This window comes from Staurois parvus, unplaced genomic scaffold (assembly GCF_062004578.1).
Source record: "Staurois parvus isolate SC_StPar_1 unplaced genomic scaffold, SC_StPar_1.0 ptg000288l, whole genome shotgun sequence".
Classification (NCBI taxonomy): Eukaryota; Metazoa; Chordata; class Amphibia; order Anura; family Ranidae; genus Staurois; species Staurois parvus.
The window spans coordinates 90,001-116,827 of NW_028318084.1; the positions used below are offsets into that span (position 1 = coordinate 90,001).

The 26,827-nt window shown below is 43.2% G+C and overlaps 1 protein-coding gene across 1 annotated transcript in view; it reads left to right on the forward strand.

Moving 5' to 3' along the window:
* GOLGA4 (golgin A4) overlaps positions 1-26,827 on the forward strand; it is a 172,510-nt gene that overhangs the window by 38,948 nt on the left and 106,735 nt on the right. The window contains exons 8-9 of the mRNA XM_089682387.1: positions 2,856-2,939; positions 9,586-9,733. Coding sequence (XP_089538513.1) covers positions 2,856-2,939; positions 9,586-9,733 — 232 coding nt within the window. The remainder of the gene's footprint in view (positions 1-2,855; positions 2,940-9,585; positions 9,734-26,827) is intronic.

Below are 26,827 nucleotides of genomic sequence, written 5' to 3' on the forward strand. Positions count from 1 at the left end.
AACTACCATCGGCCATTGCAGCTGATGGCTTGTAATTCTGAATGAACTAGTAGGGTGCTGGTGAGCATTCTAGTAGTTCATGGATTCTTCCTGTATCAATAACTGTCTGTCCGTACGATGTATGGGCAGACAGCTACACTAACAGTCTGCAGGAGCCTGAGATTGCACCCGTGATCTGCTGATTTTGGATGCAATGCTTTACAGGCTCATAATAAAAAAAATAATCAATGCATATATTTTTTTTAACTGCAGAAAGATGTGCCTTTTATGTTGTTTTTGAGTTTGATAAGGTGAACTTATCCTTTAAAACCTTTATACTTCCTTTCCTGTTGTGAGAGGAAGGGTATGGCCCACCATTGTAAACAGTACTACACTGTTTACATTGATGATCACTTTGTTTGGTCACCACATCAATCACACGGCACAGAGCTGCTTCATTTGACTCTCTCCAATGTTTAATGACAGAGGGGGCTTGAGCTTTCTGTGCATGCTGGACATGCACAGCTGAAAAGGCATACACGTATGTCCACCTGTCCTAGTAAGGGCACAGTCTTGCTATTTAGCCAGATTTAAGGTTGATAAGGGCCCTAAATTAGAGTACATATTGCCATGATTTTTCTCTAAGGTTTGACACAATAGGGTTGATTGACAAAAAACTTGGAATCTGATTGGTTTCTATGCAGATGCACCAGATTTTGCACTGTCCAGTTTTAGTAAAAGCTTAAAGTGGTACTAAACCCAGGACCCTGCATCCACTATATCTGGTCTCCCACAGTACACAGAACATGGAAATGCAATAATTTTAATAAATATAAACTGCAAAGTACCTTTTCTCATCAGAAGTTTGAGTAGTCTAGTGGCTTCTATCAGTGTTCAGCCAAAGCTTGTAGGATGAGTTTTCGTTCTGCTCTAGGAAGATGCAAAACCCCTGACCTCTGTCTGACCAGTGCTGATTGGCCGTGTGCTGATCATATGCACTCTCCCAAGAAAAAAAAAAAACCTCTAACAATACACACCAAACTGAGCATGTATAAAATGCTTACAGTTCAGTCTGTCTTATCAGGAGATAAGAGGTGGTCACTTGAAAAAGGGGAGGGACAGAGCAGAAAGGATCAAACGGCCTTTTTACAGAGTGTAGAGGTTTAACCCCTTAGGTACCACAGTGAGTATAACAAGAATGCTTTACTGCATATACAGACTGATTTTTACTTTTCTGGGTTTAGTAACACTTTAACCCCTTGCCTACCGGGCACTTATACCCCCTTCCTTACCAGGCCAATTTTCAGCTTTCAGCGCTAACGCACTTTGATTGACAATTGCGCGGTCATGCAACATTGTACCCATATGAAATTTTGATCATTTTTTTCTCACAAATAGAGCTTTCTTTTGGTGGTATTTAATCGCCACTGGGCGCTTTACTTTTTGCGCTATAAATAAAAAAAAATTGCAAAAAATTAAAAAAAAAAAAAAAAAAAGTTTATTTGTTTCGTTTATAAAATTTTTCAAACAGGTATTTTTTCTCCTTCACTGATGTGCGTTGATGAGGCAGCACTGATGGGCACTGATAGGCGGCACTAAAGGGCACTGATAGACAGCACTAATTAGGGGTCACGGATAGGCGGCACTGATATGCAGCACTGATAGGCGGCACTCATAGGTGACACTGATTATGGGTACTGATAGACGGCACTGACTGGCATCACTGCTGGGCACTGACTGGCGGCACTGACTGGCACAACCCCTGGGCACTGACTGGTGGCACTGACTGGCAGCACTGCTGGGCAGCACTGGTGGGTGGCACTGCTGGGCAGCACTGGTGGGTGGCACTGCTGGGCAGCACTGGTGGGTGGCACTGGTGGGCACAGGTGGGTGGGCACAGGTGGGTGGCACTGCTGGGCACATGTAGGTGGCACTTCTGGGCACAAGTGGGGGCACTGCTGGGCACAGGTGGGTGCACTGCTGGGCACAAGTGGGGGCACTGCTGGGCACAGGTGGGTGCACTGCTGGGCACGGGTGGGCGGAGCTAGTGGGCGCACTGCTGGGCGGAACTTGCGGGTGTCACTGCTGGGCACCGATCATCAGGGCACTGATCATCAGTGCCCTGATGATCGGTGCCGATCCCCGCTCTGACAACTGCCGGTTCTCGGCAGTACTTTCCTCACGATCTGACAGCGTGAGGAAAGTGCAGCCGAGAACCGGCACTTGCATTTCCCTGTGATCAGCATGTCATTGGACACCGCTGATCACGTGGTAAAAGGCCGCTGTGATTGGCCTTTTACCACATCATGTGATCAGCTGTGTCCGTAGGACACAGCGATCACGGAGATCGCCGGGTGCGCGCCCCCTGGGGCGCGCAGGAGAGCGCGTTCTGGGAGGCCGTCATATGACGTCCACCCAGAACTGGCCGGCCGCGGTGAAGCCGTCATTCGGCTATGTGCGGTCGGCAAGAGGTTAATTGATCAACCTGACGTTAGAAGTTGATTGGCTATAATGCACAGCTATATCCAATTTTGCAGTCTCCAGTTTTAGTAAATCAATCCCAGTATATCTATGCCTATTTAAAAACATTTTGCTAATTGAAGTTTCAATTTTTATTTATTTGACAAGGCTATGCAGATATTTTAGCATAGCTTGAAGTTGGATATGGTGATTGCTGCTTCATTTGGGTTACTTTTTCTGTGAGATAAATTTCAAATGAAAAGCAGATTTCAGTTTTTTAATTATCATCGTTTTTTCCAATAGAATTGTTTACATTTTCTAACTGCAGATTGTTCTTTTCTTAATATGCTTCATAATTTTTTCCAAAGTAAAATGATCTGTTTGCAATATCAAATGTTTTCTATGTAACATTTCAGGAACTTCACACTAATGAAAAGACCAAGCTGATTACTCAGCTGAGGGATGCCAAGAATTTGGTTGAGCAACTGGAACAAGATAAGGTAAACATGCATCTCTGAAAGAAGTCTCCAGGACTTAACATTTTCGAGTCTGTGAAACTTAAATGTACTTGGTCACCTCACCTCTGTGACATGTTTTTCCTGTTTTGTTTTTTTTTAAATAATAATAGTAAAAAAATGCCATGGTTTATTTAAAGGAAAACGTGGTGCAGTCCCTGCACAGAGCTTTAGATGACCTTGACCTTTCCAGCACCAGGCAAAGCACTGTAACATCTTGTGTTTGCCATTCCATATAAGCAATCAAAAGAGAATAAAGTTCTATTAGTCAGATAGCACCAACACTGATCTTGCAGCTGTCTTTAAAATACTCAAGGGATGCTACAAAAGGATCTTTAAAAGCAAATAATCGCAAAAGAAAGTGCACTGATATGATGCATTATCAAAGTAACCATTATTTCAACTAACAAACAGGGATATCTGCAGCACTGCAGAAAAGAAAAACCTATTTTGAGTAAAAAAAAAAAAGTCCTTGCCATATGTGTGTGTTGGGATAGACTGACACCTGGTGAGAGTGAGCGTTGCAGCCAATAATCCAATCGTCCCATCGCCTTGGTTATATCCCGCCTCGATTACTGCAGCTCCCTCCTCACTGGTCTACCGTTACACAGGCTATTCCCCCTTCAGTCTATTATTAATGCTGCTGCTAGACTCATACACCTTACCAACCGATCAGCGACTGCTGCCCCTCTCTGCCAATCCCTTCACTGGCTTCCACTAACTCATCGTATAAAATTCAAAATACTAACTACAGCTTACAAAGCCATCCACAACACTGCCCCTAGCTACATCACCAACCTCATCCGCAGATATTGCCCAAATCGCTCACTCTGCTCCTCCCATGATATCCTCCTCTCTTGCTCCCTCATCACCTCCTCCCACACTCACCTCCAGGACTTCTCCAGAGCCTCTCCCATCCTCTGGAATTCCCTACCACAGCATGTCCAGTCAGCCCCCACCCTGTCTGCCTTTAGGCAATATTTGAAAACTCACTACTTTAGGGAAGCCTACCCCACCTCCACCTAAGAACTGTACTTGAATCACCTCCACCAGATCATCCCCCGCAGATATCGCCTTTTGTATCATCTCCCCCTTCCTTTAGATTGTAAGCTCCACGAGCCGGGCCCTCCTATTCCTTCTGTACTGAAATGTATTGTAATTGTACTGTCTGCCTTATATTGTAACGCGCTGAGCAAACTGTTGGCGCTCTATAAATCCTGTATAATAATAATATAATAATATCTTAATTATAGGGGACAGGACACAGGCAACTTATTCATACACCATGGGCTACAGGCTTGTACCTTCAGGTGCTTGGATACTGGCAAACTTTTGAGGTTTGAGGACACCCCCTTCCCAGGGTGCCTCCCCTATAACTCTACCCCATATATATATATATTTCTAAAGGTGCTGTTCGCATGAAATTTTCCCCACATGTTGGTAACAACTTATGCAGCCCATACATTCAAAGAAACCAAAACAAATTTTATTGCACAAAACCTAATTTCTGAACTTATTTGTTTTGGCTTCTTTGTATGCAAGGATTACATGGGTTGTTAGCGATTATGTACTGAAATTTTCAATTCCATAGCAGCTTTAGAAATATTTTTACTGAGAGAAATGGTGACGTGTTCAATACTTATTTTAGTGTGTGTGTGTTTCTACACCCACGACTAGCAGAAGATTTTTGTACTCCCTCAGTTTTCTAGCAAGCATTACCAAGAGTATGATCATAAACAGAGAGGGGCGGGTCTTGTGTCCCTCAGTGGTCTATAAGAAAGAAAAGATTTTATGGTGAGTACAAAAGTCTCTCAATGGATTAAAATTTTCTTTCTCATCCATTGAGAGACACAGGATATCCAACTTAGGGGTGGACAACAACAAACAAATATTACAAGGCCGAATAAAAACAGCAGAGAACTGGGTACAGCTTGAAGCTCAATAAAATGCCTAAAGGACCTTATGCCTTGAGCTGACATTGCAAGTGGCCACAATGTCCACCTGGTAGAACTTCAAGAACGTGAAAAGAAGACTATGTGACGGCCTTAACAATAGTTGTCAGAGTTGCTTGATGCCAAAAATCCCAAGAAGGACTCACAGATTTAGCAGTGTGCACCTTGACAGAAAAGAGTAGGCCTTGATTCTTGAGACCATAAACATGAATGATCTATCTGAAAGCTGGTGTACACTTAGACACTATCTGGGATGAAAATAAAGGAATTGGTCTTTCTGAAAGTAGGTGAGAGATGGTTTCACAGTAAGGGCCACATCCAGACAATAAAAGGAAAATTTCTTTCTGGAGCAGGACGGAAAAACATTTAGGCAAGAAGGAAGTCTTGGGCCTCAACACTTCCTTATCCTTATGCATCTCCTTGCATTAAGGCAAAAATGTTTTATATTTCTTTGCCCGTCCCCTTCCTCTGTGAAGGGGAGGAGAGGGTAGAATAGATCCAGCGGGTGTGCAGGGCTGCATCTATTCTCCCATCCCTTCCACATGACACAGCAACTCGAGCAGGCTGCTGTCAATCAAATGCAGTGAGGAGGAAGTGGGGGCAGTGCTAAGTCCTCCTGTGGAAGTCTTTGAAACACGGCTCCATAGAGACACAGCTAGGGAGTGTGCAGACACTGTGTGCCTCCATAACAAATGGCTTGCTATGGGGACATACGAAGAAAAGGAGCCAAGATCGTTGGCGGGGGACCCGAGAAGCCGCTCTGCACAGAGCAGGTGAGTATAACATGTTTGTTATTTTAATAGAAAATAATTGACTTTAAAAACACTTTTAAGTCACCAGATAAGACACTGATCTCTAAGAGGTGATGACTAAAAGGAATACCACCTTGTAAATAAGAGTAGAGAGAGGAACGTCTCTAATGAGTTCAAATGGCTGTTTCTTAGGCACAAGGAAAACAGATTGGATAATTTTAAAATTATAGGGGAAAAACACTCTGGCCTGAGTTGGTGAGTTAGCATCAGTAACCAAATGAGAAAGTTCAGGACCCTTCTGAAGCACTGTAACAGCTAAACATTCCAAGCCATGTTGTCTGTGCCAACTGTTCCTCAAGAAGAGGTCGTCTAATTATCTCATAGTTGGGATACCACAAGAGTTCCATAAGGTTAATACTGAGGCCAGACCTTTTGTGAACACCTGAGGTGCTGGGATTGAAAAACAGGGTCATGAACAGGGCCATGAACTGGTAGTGTAGGCCCCACAGCAAAAAGAAGAAAATGCTAATGTAGTGGAAATTTGTGGACATATAGGCACGTGTCCTTAATGTCTACAAATGCCAGAAAATCTATATGGTGAATGGAAGCGATGACCAGTCAGGCATAAATTGACACTGTAAAGTCATAGCCAGGATGAGATGAAGAGCAGAATTACTAGTGAGATACAGATTCCTAAAGAGGGTTTCCAGCCACTTATCCTTTATATACATGCATATTCTATTGATATGGTAGTTGCTTTGTAAAGGTGGGACACTGCCTGATCCTCAATGAGGATTTGCCACTTTTTTCTTAAAATACTCTCTTAAGAGATGCAAGGCTAATCAGCACTTGGAATGTGAAAACTGCTTGTCGTGGTTTTTCTAATTTCCTTAGAGGAAAAAATGTTGGAATAGCAGGTGCAATGGGAGTCTTTTTGGGCTTCGGGGCTGTAAAGGACCCACAATTGGAAAAAGCATAAGTAGATGCATTTGGCAGATTCTCTAGTTTCAGATTGATGTGCACTACATTGATAGGGATTGAACAGGTCTTTTTTTTTTTTTTTCACCAAGGCTGCAGGTAGATCAGATACAAAATCTGCAGCAGACGGTGCACGACCACGCTTTTGGCCTCTGTTGTCAGAGGCGGCAAATAACGGTGATTTGGGTCATAAAGTCCTGCATGACTCTAGTAAATATGTTAGACAAAAGGGAAGAGGAATTGCCACACCCGGTGGAGCCAAAATGATTTTTATTGATGGAATAGACTTTAGGAGCAGACGGGAAACTGGATTCCAAGCTGCAGTTGTGGCACCATAAAGCAGCCCCTGAGCCATCTGGGGTTCCAGTTAAGCCAGGCCTCCCCCCCCTTTCCTTGTTTATAGCTGGATTGTTCCTCTCACGTTACAGCAGGACTGTCCCATACATTCCTTTGCCCCCAAATACCCATGTTTAGATTCAGATGTGTTGCGAACACGCAGTCATAAGGCATTTAAAGGTTTAGGGTATAAAGCAAGGCCTCAGGAAACTCAGACAGCTGGTAGCAGATGAGGACAGATGGCCAGAGGTGACCAAATCACTGTTGCCGGGCAGCAAGAAAAGGTCAAGTATCTAGGTTCCACATGGCTGTTTGGAAGCTGGAGCAGCAGTGGTAAGATGCACAACACTCCAGTCAGACTTGACAGCTGACGTCATTTGCTAACAACTTTACTCAATTTTATAGAGGGATTGAGATTTGGAAAGTGCCCTACATGAAACCCAGTGCCCGAAGGTGCCTCGTAATGTCTAGTCCAGGGATTATGGACGCCACAGCTAGACTGAGGACAACAGGGTTATAGAGATGTCTATATTGTGGGCCTTCAATTTTATTTAGTTTTTTGCCTTTGTGCAATCCTCCTTTAAGTGGCAGTATAACACAAAGGTGAAAGGCTTCCTATGTCCCTCAAATGCTGAGAAAGAAATATATTTTTAAAAAACATTTTTTTGAATGTTTACAGGTTTATAAAGTTGAATTTTATGTCATCTTTTCACTCCTTCAGTTTATATGCCTTTAACCTCTTGCCGTCCAGCCACTGTATTAAAACGGCGGCACGGCTGCGCAAAAGCACGTTTTTAAACATGCTCCGCGCTCCCGAGGTTTTCGCGGGCAGGGGGGGTGCACACGCGCCATTTGAACCCCGAGGGATCAATCATTCGGTTTCAGCCACTGATGTCCGGCTGAAATCGGATGATCGGTCCCTGTCCTATCCTGTCCTGTGTTGACAGTTACACAGGACAGGATATGATGTCATTCTTCTCTGCCTGGGCACATTCTGTCCCAGAGAGAGAAGAAGACACAGTAAACGTGAGTAAAACACTACACATTTACAGTTAGAACACACCTAGGTCACATTTAACCCCCTGATTGCCCCCCCAGTTAACCCCTTCACTGCCCTGTCACCAGTGTCATTGATTACAGTGAACAGATTTTTACTGATCACTGTATCAGTGTCTCTGGCTACTTCCAATAGTGTTAGCACCCCTCCCAGATAGCGCCAGTTTGCCCGCTAGTACACCAGTAATCCCATTTAACCCCTTGATCCCCCCACCCAGTTAACCCCTTCACTGCCCTGTCACCAGTGTCATTGATTACAGTGAACAGATTTTTACTGATCACTGTATTAGTGTCACTGGTGACGTCCGATAGTGTTAGCGTCAGTTAGCGCCCCTCCCAGATAGCGTCAGATTGCCCGTCAGTACACCATTAATAACATTTGACCCCTTGATTGCCAGGAACACGCTCACTTGCACGTTAAACCTCCATTGCTAGTATAGTGTCTGATTGGATCAATATCTTTGATCAGATCAGCACTATACCAGCGTTCACATTACTATAGTATCCCCAAAAACGCAGTGTTAGCGGGATCAGCCCCAACACCTGCCAGCACCTGCGTTTAGCCCCTACGCCCCCCTTCTCCCCCAGCAAGTGTCAGTAGGTCACTGTCACTTGATACATTACACACAAAACCGCAGTGTTCACAGAATCAGGCCTGATCTCTGTTAGCACTTGTCGGTAAATTTTTTGTAGCGGTTCAAGCAGTCCCTGACAGCTAGCAACTCTTTTTCCCGTGAGTCGCACTAGGTACCTTTAAATTTAGTGGCCAAAATGTCCAACCAAAGGTACACTAGTGAGGAGGCCTATAGGATTCTTTGTTTATAGCGCAAAAAATTAAAAGCGCACAGGTGATCAAATACCACTAAAAGAAAGCTCTATTTATGTGAAAAAAAGGACATAAATTTCATTTATATACAGCATTGCATGACCGCACAATTGTCATTTAAACGAATGCAGCACTGTATAGCAAAAAATTGCATAAATTACAGTATCTATTCCATAGTTTGTAGACGCTATAACTTTCACACAAAGCAATTAATATACACTTATTGGGATTTTTTTACCAAAAACATAGAGCAGAATACATTTTGGCCTAAATTTATGACTAACTTTGAGTTTACGATATATTTTTTATAGCCGAAAGTAAAATATACAATTTTTTTCAAAAGTTTTGTGGTTTTTTTGTTTATAGCGCAAAATATAAAAAGCGCACAGGTGATAAAATACCACCAAAAGAAAGCTCTATTTGTGTGAAATAAATTACGTAAATTTCATTTGGGTGCAGCATTGCATGACCGCGCAATTGTCAGTTGAATTAGTGCGGCGCCAAACAGCAAAAAAAGGCCTGGTCATTAAGGGGGGTAAATCCTCAGGAATTCAAGTGGTTAAGAAAGATTGATTTGTCTGATGAAAATCCTTCCAAATTTATATGAGTTAGCAGAGGGTATGACATGCGCCTTGATTCATTCAGCAGTGAAACTCTATAAATTCTCTTAAAAATGTTTAATTTGATGTGTTCTGCCAAGGTAAATATTTTTAAGTTATTGTTATTTATAGGGAATGGTCATTGCTGAGACAAAAAGACAGATGCATGAAACCCTAATGATGAAGGAAGAGGAAGTTTCTCAGCTTCGAGCAAGAGTCAAACAAATAACCACAAAATGTGAACTGCTACAGGAGGAAAAAGAAAAATCTGAAAAAACTGGTAAGGACTTATTTTTATTCATACCCTGAAATGACCCATATATTTGTATTTGAATAGCAATGTTATTTCTCATTCATGTGTAGCACTCTGGGAAGGTGAAAATGTGTAGCACAGTTGAACTTACATTTTTAATGGAGGCATGTGTTTTTTTTTTTTTTTTTTTTTTTTCTTTTCATGTAGTAGTCTTTGTATTCTTCCTTGATGCCTCTAAACAAGATGTGTTTTTAACTTAAAACTAGCTCCAGCTAAGAAAAAAGGACAAAATAATTTGCTCTGCACAAGTCAGCTTTAGCGCTGTCCCGCACAGATTCACCTGAAAGCCAGCTCTTGTTCTCTTTCAGCTGAATGAATCCTGGTGTCATTTAATCCACTTCTGTGAACCCAGGGTATCATGGTCATGCCCTTTTGGCTTGGGCTTGCAGGAGAATGCTGAAGAGAATGGCAATTACCGTATTTTTCGCTCCATAAGACGCACCTGACCATAAGACGCACCTAGGTTTTAGAGGCGAAAAACAAGAAAAAAAAATATTCTGAACCAATGGACTGCAGACATAGTACAGGGGATGACCAGAGACTGCGGACACAGTACAGGAGATGACCAGAGACTGCGGACACAGTGCAGGAGATGACCAGAGACTGCGGACACAGTGCAGGAGATGACCAGAGACTGCGGACACAGTACAGGAGATGACCACAGACTGCGGACACAGTGCAGGAGATGACCAGAGACTGCAGACACCGTGCAGGAGATGACCAGAGACTGCGGACACAGTGCAGGAGATGACCAGAGACTGCGGACACAGTGCAGGGGATGACCAGAGACTGCAGACACAGTACAGGAGATGACCAGAGACTGCGGACACAGGGCAGGAGATGACCAGAGACTGCGGACATAGTACAGGGGATGACCAGAGACTGCGGACACAGTACAGGGAATGACCAGAGACTGCGGACACAGTGCAGGAGATGACCAGAGACTGCGGACACAGTGCAGGGGATGACCAGAGACTGCAGACACAGTACAGGAGATGACCAGAGACTGCGGACACAGTGCAGGAGATGACCAGAGACTGCGGACATAGTGCAGGAGATGACCAGAGACTGCGGACACAGTACAGGGAATGACCAGAGACTGCGGACACAATGCAGGGGATGACCAGAGACTGCGGACACTGTGCAGGGGATGACCAGAGACTGCGGACACTGTGCAGGGGATGACCAGAGACTGCGGACACAGTGCAGGGGATGACCAGAGACTGCGGACACAGTGCAGGGGATGACCAGAGACTGCGGACACAGTGCAGGGGATGACCAGAGACTGCGGACACAGTGCAGGAGATGACCAGAGACTGCGGACACAGTGCAGGGGATGACCAGAGACTGCGGACACAGTGCAGGGGATGACCAGAGACTGCGGACACAGTGCAGGGAATGACCAGAGACTGCAGACAGTGCAGGGAATAACCAGAGACTGCTGACCTTTGGGGAGGGAGGGGGAGTGGGTACCTGAATTTGACAGGTACCCGCTCCCACTTCTGCGGTGTTGTCCTTCCCTCTTCTTCCCGGGCCGGCTTCTGTGACAGCCGGGTGCCCACTGCGCTTTGTGAATGGCTCGGCGCCTTCTGGGACCTGTCATGTGTCCCAGAAGACACCGGATCATTCACAAAGCGCAGCACATGCGTACTGGGCACCCGGCTGTCACAGAAGCCAGCGCGGGAAGACTGTGCAGCGCTGGTGCGAGGAACAGGTAAGGCCCTGCAGGAGAGAACAGCTGAGCGGCCGGCCCGGTATTCTGACACGGTGGCGGCAGAAATACCGGACCGGCCGCTTTATATTCGCTCCATAAGACGCACTGACATTTCCCCCCCTTTTTTGGGGGGAAAAAAGTGAGTCTTATGGAGCGAAAAATACGGTATATAAGTTTATTAACAATGTTCTCTACAATATTCAGGACCACATACGGCCAAAAGGATCTGTTACGTCATATACCTGGACTGTGGTCCACAGGAAACAAAATCATTTATACACCATTTTATTTTTCATCCATTGAGGGACACAGCCATAAACCATCAGGTTATACTACCGCACTATAGGAGAATTGGGCATTGACAAACAAAAAAAAATTGTAGGCTATCCCAGTTTAACAATTTTAGTTTTTTTACTACAATACTTACGTAACTGTCAAATCGAAAAGTTATATGCATAAAGATATGAATATCCAATCCATGACATATAGTGGGTAAAATAAGGATTGAACATGTCACCATTTGACTTCTCTTGTGAGCCTCCTGTCAGTGTACATGAGGAGAACTCTTTGACTAAAGTGCTGTTCTGCAAAGCCTACCTGCTCCGCTTGACCTTCCAGAGACAACTACCCTTTGGGGCTGTACTAGATGCCAGTGGTGGCAAGAGTAGTTGTCTTGTTCAGCAAAAGCATCCTAGGGCTCAGTCTGGAAAGATTCAATACTTGACAGAGGCCAAAAAGAGTGTTTTTCTTTACTGCACAGCCTCAGACCCCAAGTTCAAACCCAGTCTGACCACAAACCTTGTAGTTCCAAATCCTGCAACCCCTCACAGCCACTGCTTTCTTCAGAAATAATGACTCTCTCTCTCATCCCTGGGGGTCCCTGGAAGAGTGAAACAGCTTCTTTTTCTCAATGGCTCAGGCAGACTATCATTCAATTTGAATAAAGGGGAGAGGACAATATTCTTGGACAACTTGCCAGCCAGCTTGCCAACAACCGAATTAACCTAACAGTATGCGTTTATAACAGGGGTTTAGTTAGCACACATTTGCAAATACATACGTAAGCCACAGAGCCAAGTCATGGCACCCTGATAATCTGTGGTTCTAACTCTACAATTTGAGAGTCCCCATAATAGAGGCACATGCATTTAATGGATAGATCAAGGGCAGGTGAACCTGAGGGAGCCCACCCCTCTTAAAGGCAAAGGAGTGCACAGGACCCCAGAATGTAGCACAGTGGCAGCCAGGGTCCTAGTGCACCCAAGTACCTAAACTCCAACATGCAAATAAAAATGGCCACCGCCCAAGTCTATAACTGGCTTATGAAGCAGGGACACATAAACAGGCATCACATAGTGACTATCATTCAAGCCTGTTGTCTTAACCTCCTCGGCGATATGATTCTTTCCGATTTCTTTGTGCTGAAAGCGGTACATTTTTTTGCATGGAAATATGTAGTTTTTTTATTGTAGGCTGTAATTTTTAGGAATAACTCACTGAAATCTGTCCGAACAAGAGTCTAGTAAACATCCCGGGTATGATAAAACTTGAAACACGAAATCATAAATTATAATTTAATAAATAATCATAAAAATAATAATATAATAATAAATTTAATTCAATAATATAATCAAACCAAAAACACTGACATTTGAAATACAGAGGCAAATTCGCACATCGCTGAGCAAAGTCGCAAAATCGTTTTCAGTGTCTGATGACGAATTTCCCCCACGAATCATCACTCAATTCTGCAAGTGGTTCTGATTTACTATCGCTGTTCTAAAACCGCTTTTGATGTAAAGGGACGCTTTTTGGACGCCATGGACTTTTCTAAGTTTCCAGGCAGGAAGAACAGACAAAATGCAGGCAGGGCGCCGGACAAAGCAGTAGGAACAAAATGTATGTGAAATGGTTTGAAACAGCAATGACAGCAAAAATTACATTTTTAAAAAATTTCAAATTTGCTGCTGGTCCCAGCGCCCGTACGTCCCGACGTCACAGGGACCGGAACACGGAAGCCAGATGCCGGCATTGGCTGGAGGAGATGGCCGGGGACGCTGCAGGGGACACATCGCGGGAGCGAAGGACAAGGTAAGTGCTGCAGGGACCCCCTGAGCAACGCCGCATGGTAAGCCCGAGTGTAGCTCGGGGTTAACGCTCTTGGTACTGAAATTTTACCCCGAGCTACACTCGGGAATACCGCCAGGGAGGTTAAAGTAGTTATAAAGCCTAAACCTTTTTTTACCTTACATTAGGATAAAAAAGGTTTAGGCATCAGACTCCAACCTCACCCCCCTTTTACTTGAGATCGAGCACCGTGCCAGTTGACAGCTCTTCTCTTTTCTCACTTCCCGGTCTCACTGGCTTTGCTGAGGTTAGCAGGAGCCATTGGCAAAAGTCAAAGCCGATGCTGAGAGGGTGGGTCTGGGTCCCGCTGTCTGTGTGACATAGACAACAAGGCTCAGGAACGAGCCTGCACAAGTGTCCCCATAGGAAGCTGCTTTCTATGGGGCACTCTGAGAAGGGAAGATGCCAGGAACATCAGCGGGGCAGCCGAGAAACCTGTTTGTTATTAAAAAAACCCCAAAAAAATAAAATAAGCATTTACAATCACTTGAAGGATCGGGTGCATCCCTTGTCAAGTCACGTCTCACTAGATCAGTAAGTGCCTCCTGGGCGCTTCAGCATCAGATTACTTTTTCCCAGATTTACAAGGCTGCCACCTGGTCTTCTGTTCACATGTTGTATCAAGTGAATGTTCAGGCCTCATCTGATGGCAGCTTTGGATGTTCTAGGTTTGAATATTTGGGTACGGGATCTTTTTTCTGTTTTAACTCATTTAAATTTTTTTAAAACACATTTTTAGTTTTTTTTTTTTTACCGTATTACTATCAAAATAGGGCTGAGAAGTATATATGGAGTGACAGGTCTGTTAGAACCTTATTGCCTCCTCTGCATGTGGGCTAGACAGAATGGGGATGGAGGGTCCACAGTCTGCTGTTTGAGTAGTCATAGCCAGCTGGGATTTGACAGTTCTGAAATCAGAGGTGCTCAGAGCTGTGCATTTCTGGGGTTCACTTTCTACGCTAGTTGTTGTATAAAATAGGTGAAATGTATAAAAACCTGTGTTATGGTTGTAATATATAGCCCATGCTCCCCCCACTTTGTATTGTTGTTCATCTTGTGAATGCTAAAAAAAAGCAATTTTGCAATCTTCCTGGTATGTTGGTCACATGATACTTGGAAGGCTAATTTATTGAGGAGTTGAGAATGCTTATTTTAAAAAGGTCGTGTGCAAATGAAATAAATCAGAATGAGCTTTTTATGTGATTGAATATTTGAAGTTAATCTTCACTTTTTTCAGTGAACATTCTGAATTTAATTACCAAATCAGTCTCACAATGTTCTCAATCTTCCCCTTTTACTGTCCAGGCTAAAAAGTAATTTTTGTTTGTCTGAAGTCTCGGATGGAAAGGTGGAAGAAAGAATAGCGAGAATAGCACTCTTTTCCCAAATCATCTTCCAGGAGAATGAGATTAAAAAGCCCCTCCCTCCATCTCATCCTCAGTTGTTTTATGTTTCCAATCATCCAGGAGTACTTTGTCTTGTTTTTGTTTTTTGTTTTCCCTGGTTGTGATAATTGTTGTTGTTGGGCCCCCCTCCTCAGGTGACTAGATCCTGATGTGCCTGTGTTCCTGGGCAGGTTATTTACCTGAGGCGCCCAAGGAACTAATATAGTGTAGTATGTCAATTTATTAAAAAGATAATTAAAATCATATAATATTGCACTCACAAGGGTGAAGTGTTTACGGCAGAAGTCCATAACCGTAGGCAGATGGATGGCTTGATCCACTGGGAGCTGGATGGAGAGGCAGCCACTGGAGGTGGAGAGGATGGGCGCCTTAGAGAGGGGCATGCAAAGCCAGGAGCATAGCAAAAAGTGCAAGAGCTTCAACTGTTGTGTGCACTAGCAAATCAGTGGATCGGCGGATCACTGGAACAAAACTTCGCTGGAAAGGACTGTCGTGCAAGAAAGGATGAGCAACCTGGTAACACCACTGAGGGAGTAAATAGGTCTGGCTCTAGGGAATGTGTTTTCGAAAGAACAACATACTTCCTTCGTCAGCCTTTTGTATCCTTGCATCATATCCTTGTATCAGTATCATTTGGTTTTTTGGCATGTTTCTTTTTATGTGGTAGTGGCGCCGGTGGTCGTTGTTCCTCCTGTGGGGGTTTCTTCCTGCATTTTTTCTGACGGTATAGGGCCTCTGGGCAGGTCCCCCTATATGGTGAACCAAGGAGTGCCAATATGGCGGCCGCTTAGTTTCTGCATCGTATACGGATACTGATACCCTGCCCAGTGTGCGGGATGTGTATTTCTGACTGTCAACTTAAAAGCACGGACGTCCACACTCTGGCACCATTCTATTCTGGACTCTGACTGCTTAAAAGGACTGACATCATGGCAGGAGTGGACCAGTAACTACTACAGGCTGCAGGGGTGGAGGACATACTGCTGTGGGGCCCAGGCAGCAAGTCTCCTAAAGAATACCCCCTCTATGGGTAGTCTAGACTATTAAAAATGTGGAGGTTGTAAATGTTGGCTTTCTGATTCATACAGTTAGGTCCATACACAGTATCTCACAGAAGTGAGTACACCCCTCACATTTTTGTAAATATTTTATTATATCTTTTCATGTGACAACACTGAAGAAATGACACTTTGCTACAATGTAAAGTAGTGAGTGTACAGCTTGTATAACAGTGTAAATTTGCAGTCCCCTCAAAATAACTCAACACACAGCCATTAATGTCTAAACCGCTGGCAACACCCCTAAGTGAAAACATCCAAATTGGGCCCAAAGTGTTAATATTTTGTGTAGCCACCATTATTTTCCAGCACTGCCTTAACTCTCTTGGGCATGGAGTTCACCAGAGCTTCACAGGTTTCTACTGGAGTCCTCTTCCACTCCTCCATGACGACATCACAGAGCTGGTGGATGTTAGAGACCTTGCGCTCTTCCACCTTCCATTTAGGCTCTAGGTCTGGAGACATGCTTGGCCAGTCCATTACCTTTACCCTCCAGCTTCTTTAGCAAGACAGTGGTCGTCTTGGAGGTGTGTTTGGTGTCATCATGTTGGAATACTGCCCTGCGGCCTAGTTTCCGAAGGGAGGGGATCATGCTCTGCTTCAGTATGTCACAGTATATGTTGGCATTCATGGTTTCCTCAATGAACTGTAGTGCCCCAGTGCCAGTAGCACTCATGCAGCCCCAGACCATGACATTCCCACCACCATGCTTTGACTGTAGGCTCTTTTCACCACGCTTGACACCATCTGAACCAAATAAGTTTATCTTGGTCTCATCAGACCACAGGACATGCTTCCAGTAATCCATGTCCTTATTCTGCTTGTTGCCAGCAAACTGTTTCCGGGCTTTCTTGTGCATCATCTTTAGAAGAGGCTTTCTTCTGGGACGACAGCCACGCAGACCAATTTGATGCAGTGTGCGGCATATGGTCTGAGCATTGACAGGCTGACCCCCCACCCCTTCAAGCTCTGCAGCAATGCTGGCATCACTCATACGTCTATTTCCCAAAGGCAACCTCTGGATATGATGCTGAGCACGTGCGCTCAACTTCTTTGGTTGACCATGGCGAGGCCTGTTCTGATTGTAACCTGTCCTATTAAATCTCTGTATGGTCTTTCCTACCGTGCTGCAGCTCAGTTTCAGGTTTTTTTTGGCAATCTTCTTATAGCATAGGCCATTTTATGTAGAGCAACAATTAATTTTTCAGATCCTCAGAGGGTTCTTTGCCATGAGATGCCATGTTGAACTTCCAGTGACTAGTATGAATGATAACACCAAATTTGACACACCTACTCCCCGTTCACACCTGAGACCTTGTAACACGAGTCACATGACAACGGGGAGGGAAAATGGCTAATTGGGCCCAATTTGGACATTTTCACTTAGGGGTGTACTCACTTTTGTTGCCAGTGGTTTAGACATTAATGGCTGTATGTTGAGTTATTTTGAGGGGACAGCACATTTACACTGTTATACAAGCTGTAAACTCAATAATTTACATTGTAGCAAAGTGTCATTTCTTCAGTGTGATAAAATATATACAAAAATGTGAGGGGTGTATTCACTTCTGTGAGATACTGTATATTTGGACACAGGCCCAATTTTCCTACTTTTGGCTCTGTATGACACCAGAATAAATTAAAGCAAAAAAATCCAAATTAATTTGAAGTGTATACTTTCAGCTTCAATTCAAGTGGTTGAACATAAATATCAAATACAAATGTTAGGAACTGCAACCATTTTTATACACAGTCCCTCCATTTTCAGGGGCTCAAATGTAATTGGACAAATTAATATAATAATAAATAAAATGTTAATTTTTAATATTCTGTTGAGAATCCTTTACTGGCAATCACTGCCTGAAGTTTGGAACCCATGGACATTACCAAATACTGGGTTTCCTCCTTTGTGATGCTGCTAACTGCAGCTGTCTTCAGTTGTTCTTTGTTTTGGGTCTTTCTGCCTTTAGTTTTGTCTTCAGCAAGTGAAATGCATGCTCAATTGGGTTGAGATCAGGTGATTGACTCGACCATTGCAGAAAACTCCACTTCTTTTCCTTCAAAAACTCCTGGGTTGCTTTTGCAGTGTGTTTTGGATCATTGTCCATCTGTACTGTGAAGTGCTGTCCAATCAACTTTGCTGCATTTGGCTGAATCTGGGCCGACTGTATATCTCTAAACACTGCAGTATTCATCCGACTACTTCTGTCACATCATCAGTAAACAGCAATGACCCAGTGCCACTGGAAGCCATGCATGCCCATGCCATCACACTGCCTCCACCATGTTTTACAGATGATGTGTGCTTTGGATCATGAGCTGTTCCAAGCCTTCTCCACACTTTTTTCTTTCCCTCATTCTGGTATTAATCTTAGTTTCATCCGTCCAAAGAATGCCTTTCCAAAACTGGTCTGGCTTTTTTAGATGTGTTTTGGCAAAATCTAATTTGGCTTTTCTATTCTTCAGGCTTATGAATGGTTTGCACCTTGTGGTGAGCCCTCTGTTTTTGCTCTCGTGAAGTCTTCTCTTGATTGTAGACTTAGACAATGATACGCCCACCTCCTGGAGAGTGTCCTTCATTTGTCTGGATGTTGTGAATGGGTTTTTCTTTACCATAGAGAGGATCCTGCAATTATCCACCACTGTTTTCTTCCATGGATGTCCATGCCTTTTTATGTTGCTGAGCTCACCAGTGCGTTCTTCTTTCCTCAGAATGTACCAAACTGTTGATCTGGCCACTCCTAATGCTGCTGCTATTTCTCTGGTGGATTTGTTTCATTTTTGAAACCTTACAATGGCCTGTTTCACTTACATGGACAACTCCTTTGAACGCATGATGTAGGTTCACAGTAATAGATTCTAAATGCAAATACCACACTTAGAATCAACTCCAGACCTTTTACTTGCTAAATTGATTAAGAAATAACGAAAGAGTAAGCCCGCACCTGGCCATGAAACAACTTTTGATTCAATTGTCCAATTACTTTTGGTCCCATGAAAAAGGGGGGATGGCTACTCTTAAGAGTTGTAATTCTTAAACCCTTCCTCCAATTTGGATGTACATACCCTTAAATTAATCCTGAGAGTGCGCACTTTCAGACGATATCCATTATATAACTTTAGCTTGAATACGTTTTGGTAAATACCTGAAAAAAGCTAAAATTGTGCCTGTTGTCAAATATATATGGACCTGTATAGCAAGCCTTGTATGAAAAATGTATCCAGCTTTTAACAGGGTTAGAATATTCCATTTGTATAAGGGTTTTATGGTGTGTGTGTGTGTGTACACTTTCAATGTTGTTTGTTTGCCTTACCTTGTAATGGTGGATTCACATGTGGTGGCTACAGTTTGCAGTGTCATGGCTCATTGATTCCCCATGTCTATCCATGGATCCTTCTACCTCGTCCCTTCTTCACCAGATGCATAAGCAACTTCTTGTTTTGGATAACAGACATGCCTTGCCATTTCTTTGTGTGCACCAGGAATGTTTTATGAAGCAAACACATTTCTTCCAGCATGGTTAGCTCTGTTAATTGCTTTAAGCTGCATCTAATCTCATCTAATTACAATTTAGTTTTCACCTGCACCAGCATGGGACTAGAAGTCCAAGGGATTGTGGGATTTGTAGTTACTTCACAGGAGGTGTTGGTCTTTAGCCTATAGACAAAGTTCATGCATTAACCTGTGCTGTGCCATGTGGCATGCCTTTTTTTTTTTTAATCAAAAACAGGAACACACATGACACTGTGCTGTGACCATTTATTTTACTGTAGACTGCCTGTACAGGTCAGCAAATGACACCATACATGGTCATTGTACATCTTAGACAGGTGAAAAGCAGTATAGGTAGATAATGCCTTTAACTAGTTGCCGACCGCAGATAGCCGAATGACGGCTACACTGCGGCTGGCCAGTTCTGAGTGGACGTCATATGACGTCCTCCCAGAACGCGCTCTCCTGCGCGCCCCAGGGGGCGTGCTCCCGGCGATCTCCGTGATCGCTGTGTCCTACAGACACAGCTGATCACGTGATGTGGTAAAAGGCCAATCACAGCGGCCTTTTACCACGTGATCAGCGGTGTCCAATGACACGCTGATCAGAGGGAAATGCAAGTGCCGGTTCTCGGCTGCACTTTCCTCACGCTGTCAGATCGTGAGGAAAGTACTGCCGAGAACCGGCAGTTGTCAGAGCAGGGATCGGCACCGATCATCAGGGCACTGATGATCAGTGCCCTGATGATCGGTGCCCAGCAGTGCCACCCGCAAATTCCGCCCACCTGTGCCCAGCAGTGCGCCCTCTAGCTCTGCCCACCTGTGCCCAGCAGATCACCCACCTGTGCCCACCTGTGCCCACCCACCAGTGCCGCCCACCTGTGCAGCCCAGCAGTGCTGCCAGTCAGTGCCCAGGGGTTGTGCCAGTCAGTGCCGCCAGTCAGTGCCCAGCAGTGATGCCAGTCAGTGCCATCTATCAGTACCCATCATCAGTGTCACCTATCAGTGCCGCCTATCAGTGCTGCATATTAGTGCCGCCTATCCGTGACACCTCATTAGTGCTGTCTATCAGTGCCGCCTATACGTGCCACCTCATTAGTACTGCCTATCAGTGCCCTTTAGTGCCGCCTATCAGTGCCCATCAGTGCTGCCTCATCAACGCACATCAGTGAAGGAGAAAAAATACCTGTTTGAAAAATTTTATAATAGAAACAAAGAAACTTTTTTTTTTCAAATTTTTTGCACTTTTTTTATTTATAGCGCAAAAAGTAAAGTGCCCAGTGGCGATTAAATACCACCAAAAGAAAGCTCTATTTGTGAGAAAAAAATGATCAAAATTTCATATGGGTACAATGTTGCATGACCGCGCAATTGTCAATCGAAGTGCGGCAGCGCTGAAAGCTGAAAATTGGCCTGGTAAATAAGGGGGTATAAGTACCTGGTAGGCAAGGGGTTAAGGGGGACGGGGTTTAGTTGGAGTATGCTTTCCCCCAATATCTTTGCAACCCTTAGTGATCTGCACAATCATCCAGGACCAAGCAGAAGTAATTTTGATAGCCACATGGGCCCAAAAAGTTGCTTGTTCTCAGCTCTGAGGTCTCTGGCAGTCCTCCCTGGATTCTACAGAATTGTTTGGATTTATTGTCACAGGGATCACTGTTCCATCTGATTTCTTAGCTCCTCCACCTGATGGCCTGGGGGCTAAGAGGAAGATTCTTGAATAAAGAGGATGTGCAGAAAGGGGGATTACCACCCTTCTCCTTCACCGCAAAGTGAATACCATGAACTTTTACACTAAGGTTTGGAAGACATTTTTATTCCTGCCAAAGAAGGGCATACTGTACATTCATATTCAATTCCTTTAGTTCTGGGGATGGGGAGGTGATAAGGGTAATTACTGTGAGGGATGAGCAGACCTCACAATAAACACAAAAACATAAACAAAAAAAAAATAGGGGTGGGGGTCAGTATGAAGAGTTCTGGAATCCAGAGTGATACCATACAATGATGTTTTCTGAGCTCAAGCAAACAGTAGATGAGATGTATGTGCAGGCACGGCTGATGCACTGACTGGCTATCTATGCTTGAGCAGGGGAGGACTGACAACTCATGGGGCCCCCGGGCAATAGGGGATCATGGGGCCCCTGTGTCCTTGCCCAAACTCAAAAAAGGCCAAGAAAAAGGCACCAGGGGCATCTCATGGAGCCCCCTACTGACCCCGGGCCCTCGGGCAGTGCCCGAGTTTCCAAATGGTCAGTCCGCCCCTGTGCTTGAGTAACCAATCCTAGCATTTGCCTGCCAACCTGATCCTGCTATGGCTCAATCAAGGAAATGCTGGTACTATTTACTGTTAGGAAGCTCAAGCCTGCTAAAAGGTAAGTTTAAACTTAACACACAGATATTGGGATTTTGTCTGATTACTTTTTTTAAACAATTTATCTTTCAAAAGAATGGAACACTTGTATTTAGACATCTGCATCTTTGGTGAACCAAAGCTTGTAGAAGAGAGTTAATTTTGATTTATGGAAATAATAGATTATGAGTTTCGTTCCATCAATAAAGACTTGTATTGTGGTACTCAAAATGAAAAAAAAAAAGTGTTCTTTTTAAATTGGGTCAGCTTACAATGAATAGTGTTAGTAACAATGGTAGTCATTTATTACTGTTTAGTTTGTTATCAATTACTGTTTAAATCAGACATGCACAACCAGTCTACATCCCTGATCAGCTAACACTATTAAATGTTGGGGTCTTTATATTCTTAGGTGATAATTTCGCTCTCTTTGTTCCTCTTGAAAAGAGTCACAGAAAATTAGCATACTGACAGTTGGGGTCCCAAAAAAAATAGCGTGACATAGTATGGTTGAGCAGCTCTGATTTAAATGACAATATTAGTTTCAAATTCCTGCAAACAGAACTCACAGATACTTGTTATATTTTGTGTGTCCATGCATGCCAATTACTGGTTCCTTTCCCAAGCCTTATATGAACAGGATTGGGGTAAGGGATATTTATTTTATTTAGTAATAATTTACAGAAAACATTTAAAAATGAATGTTGCTACTCAGACAATCAGGGTAATTAACAATATGTTTAATATTAGTTTATTCACAAATATATCATGTAAATATGTCATGTATATCAATGTAAGGGGCCTAGTAGTCTACTGGGTTTCCTTTAGCAAAATGAACATGGCTAACATAAAAGTTATTTGGGTGAGTTTGTATTGTGGCCTAAAGTCTTCAATAAAAACTGAAAAAGCTCTTTGTCCCTGGAAGCCTTCCCACAGTATTATGGGTACTTACAGTATCTCCCTGCTCCTTTAATCATATTATGGTCCTTCCATGTTACACATATATTGCAGGTAAAATTTGTAAATTAAAACTCAGAAACAATTGAGTACTGTCCGTGATACTTTTTTTATTTGCACGAACATACAATTTTGAGGACAAGCTTTCGGGGAATGTCCCCTTCTTCAAAGTCCAATAAAAACTCAAATTACCACACAGCGATTACAGATGAGATTATTAATTTGTCATAAACCTGCCTGTGAATAATAATAGGAACTAAAAAAGCTACAATTTCTGGGGAAATCGTGTGAAGTGTTCTTGCCTCCACCAGTAGTCTACAACTGGAGTGGGCGGAGTAACTGGGTGGAGTGGCTTGAGTAAATATTAAAAATGAAGGCACAGTCGGAGTTAAGAAATTGCCCTTCAAATTTGAGGTGGCTAGAGAGGAGTTTCAATGAATATCAATGGGCGGCGTGAGTTGCAAACAAATGGTCATATTGTGAAAACTATCAGGATTCCTCCATTCATTCCTATGGGACCAATTTCACCACAAAAACGGTGATATTTCGTGAACCATTTGACGAAACGTTCTACAAAGTAATAGCACACCAATCGGGAACAATCCGCACGTTTCGGTATATTACTGTCTATGTAGTGTAAAAACTGTGGGAGGAGTTAGGGGGGTAAATTTGGCTATAATAAGAAGAATATATATGTGAGATAACAGGAAGTGGTCGCCATGCAACAACACTTAATGATATATTTTTATATCATAGGCATGTTTCTACTGATTTCTTTATATGCTTCTCTATACTGATTTTATAAATGATAATTGCAGTTTAGGTAGATAGGCATTTTAATATGGCTGAACCATGTTTAATGCATGTTGGGAGTCATTGAGGGAGGTATTGATGGCTCCCTGGGGTATAGGATATCATGCTTGTTCATGAAGATGCAGCTCTTCTGGCCTGCAAGTTCATTCTGAATCAATACCAGCATTAACATGAAGTGATATCACACACGGATATGTTGTTAAAATAATATAATATTCAGTTCTAACTACTCTTTGCAGTTAATACTTGTCAAAAGTTCCTATTGTCTGAGCAGCAAATAGTACAACTTTTTGTGATATGAACTTGTGTATGGTTTGAAAGTAGCGTTTACTTAATTGTCAGTTTGGAAGCAGCTGGTGTCCACTGCACCTTTTTTATGAATTATTGTACAATGCCCTGGTTAACTTCTGCTTTGCATGTCGATCAGTGCATGCTGTTGTTGTCTTGGTTTGCAGTGATGTTTTTGTAGAAATGTCAGCATATTTGTATAAATTGTATGCATAGCCAGACTTTAACTTGCCTTTCTGAGAATTTTCTTTAGGTTATAAACTGTTTAATTAACTCTTTTAATTGTAAATAACAAGAACCCTTATCTAAACTGGTCACATTACAATCCAGATGTAATTTTGGAAAAACCAATAATGCTTTCCGTGAATAAGGCCTCAGGCACACTGGGCATTTTTAAAGGCTGCTGTTTTTCTCTGCCTCTAAACATGCCTTAATGCAAACTATTATTCTGGACAATTAAATGAATTAATGCACACTCACGTGATGCGTCTAAATGCCTTACATCCGTTTTACAAGTGTCTTTTCTGGCCTCAGACACACTGGGCATTTTTAAAGGCTGCTGTTTTTCTCTGCCTCTAAACATGCCTTAATGCAAACTATTATTCTGGACAATTAAATGAATTAATGCACACTCACTTGATGCGTCTAAATGCCTTACATACATTTTACAAGTGTCTTTTCTGCCAAATTCTGCTGCCTGGAGGAAAGGTGTCTAGGAGAGTTGGCCAAATGTCCAGTGTGCACGAGGCCCAAGACAGCACATGTGTGTCTTTTCATGCTCCTAGCAGTCATAGAACAAGTGGATAAATTAGAAAAAAAAAAAAAATTGTTGTGTGTGGCCACAGCAACTCTGGCTGTCATTGGTGGAGTCTATAGAGACGCAGCCAACAAAGCACTGACTCCTAGTGATTTTAAACCAGGATCAGCACAGATAACAAATTATTCTAGGCATCTGTATTGTAGAACATTTCTTAATATTATCCCTACCATCTTGGGAAACTGTGATTTTAACAGCTGACCCTCTATATATGTTTATAGGATAAATGTATTATAATATTCAACATTCAATTTACATGTGTAGCAAAAAAAAAAAAAAAAAAAACACTCTGAAAGACTTTACTCCCCTGCAGCAGAAATTGATTGGCCTGTCCAAATCCAGATCAGTGCTCATCATCTTGGGTGCTTCTAGCTCCATTTAGAACCTGGTACATGCAGTGAGCTAAAGAAAGGATCTGGCCTAAAAACAGAAGATAGAGGCTGGGCAGACTGCACATTATTCTGTATGGTTCTCTGTGTGGCACTCAGAGGCGGACTGACAACTCATGGGGCCCCCGGGCAATAGGGGATCATGGGGCCCCTGTTTCCTTGCCCAAACTCAAAAAAGCCTATGAAAAAAGTTCCAGGGGCATCTCATGGGGCCCCCAAGTGACACCGGGCCCTCGGGCAGTGCCCGACTTTCCAAATGGTCAGTCCGCCCCTGGTGGCACTCATACCATATTCTAATGAGAACAGGAAGTGCATAAGTTGATCATTTTGGAATGGTTCCAAGGAAGATGGTCAATGAATTTGATTAGTTTTGCTGCTGGAGGTTTTAAGTTTAATTGCAGATAATATTTAACCTACACATCAATCTATTCCAAAGTATTGAACAAATGTCATTTTCCACTTTATTCTTTTTTCATGATCATCATCATCATCATGATTTTTATTCAAAATCTTTATCAGTGAATCGTTAAATATGAACATGAGCTTTAATACTGAACAAATGTCAGTAATATAAAATACGTTTGTTACTGTGACATTTAAAACATGTTTTCAGTGTGGTGCAGATGCTGAATGTTCTGTGGAACACAAAGTCCCAAGAAGTCCTTCAAGCCATTAAATAAGCTGTCCCATACCTAGAATGTAATCAATTTTGGATGATATACCATATTTTCCGGCGTATAAGGCGACTGGGTGTATAAGACGACCCCCTAATTTTCCAGATAAAACATAGGTTTTGGGCTATACTCGCCGTATAAGACTACCCCCCTTCCGAGGCAACACCATTTAAAAACATCAGATTTTTTAATTGAAATGGTTATGACTTACCGGTACTTAAAATCCTTCAAAATCCTCATGTTCATCCTCTGACATCATAAGTTCATGAATGACATCTTGTGATACATTTGTAAGACAGTCATCATATGGATCAAATTCCAAATCAGATGGTTACCGCTGGATGTGCGGTAATACGGCAGCTTCGGCTACATACAGTATATATACAGCCCGCTGGATGTGCGGTAATACGGTAGCTTCGGCTACATACGGTATACGGTATATATACAGCCCGCTGGATGTGCGGTAATACGGCAGCTTCGGCTACATACAGTATACAGTATATATACAGCCCGCTGGATGTGCAGTAATGTACATACAGTATACCGCGCTGAGCCAAGCTGGCTCAAAACAAATGTCCCTATGAGAGATTAATCTGTCAGCCCGCTGGATGTGCGGTATATACAGTATACTGAGCCAAGCGGTTTCAAAACGTACCGGTACGTCCCTACTGTGATCAGCCCGCTGGAGGCGTGTATGTACGGTAGCTGCGGCTACATACAGTATACACTGGGCCAATCACGGCGAGTGATGTATTCTACTAATGAATACAAAGCCTGCTCGGATTGGCTGAGGTTGTGACATCATCAGCCCACCTCTCTGACTCAGCCAATCCGAGCAGGCTTTGTATTCATTAGTAGAATACATCACTCGCCGTGATTGGCCCAGTGTATACTGTATGTAGCCGCAGCTACCGTACATACATGTATCCAGCGGGCTGATTACAGTAGGGATGTACCGGTACGGTTTGAAACA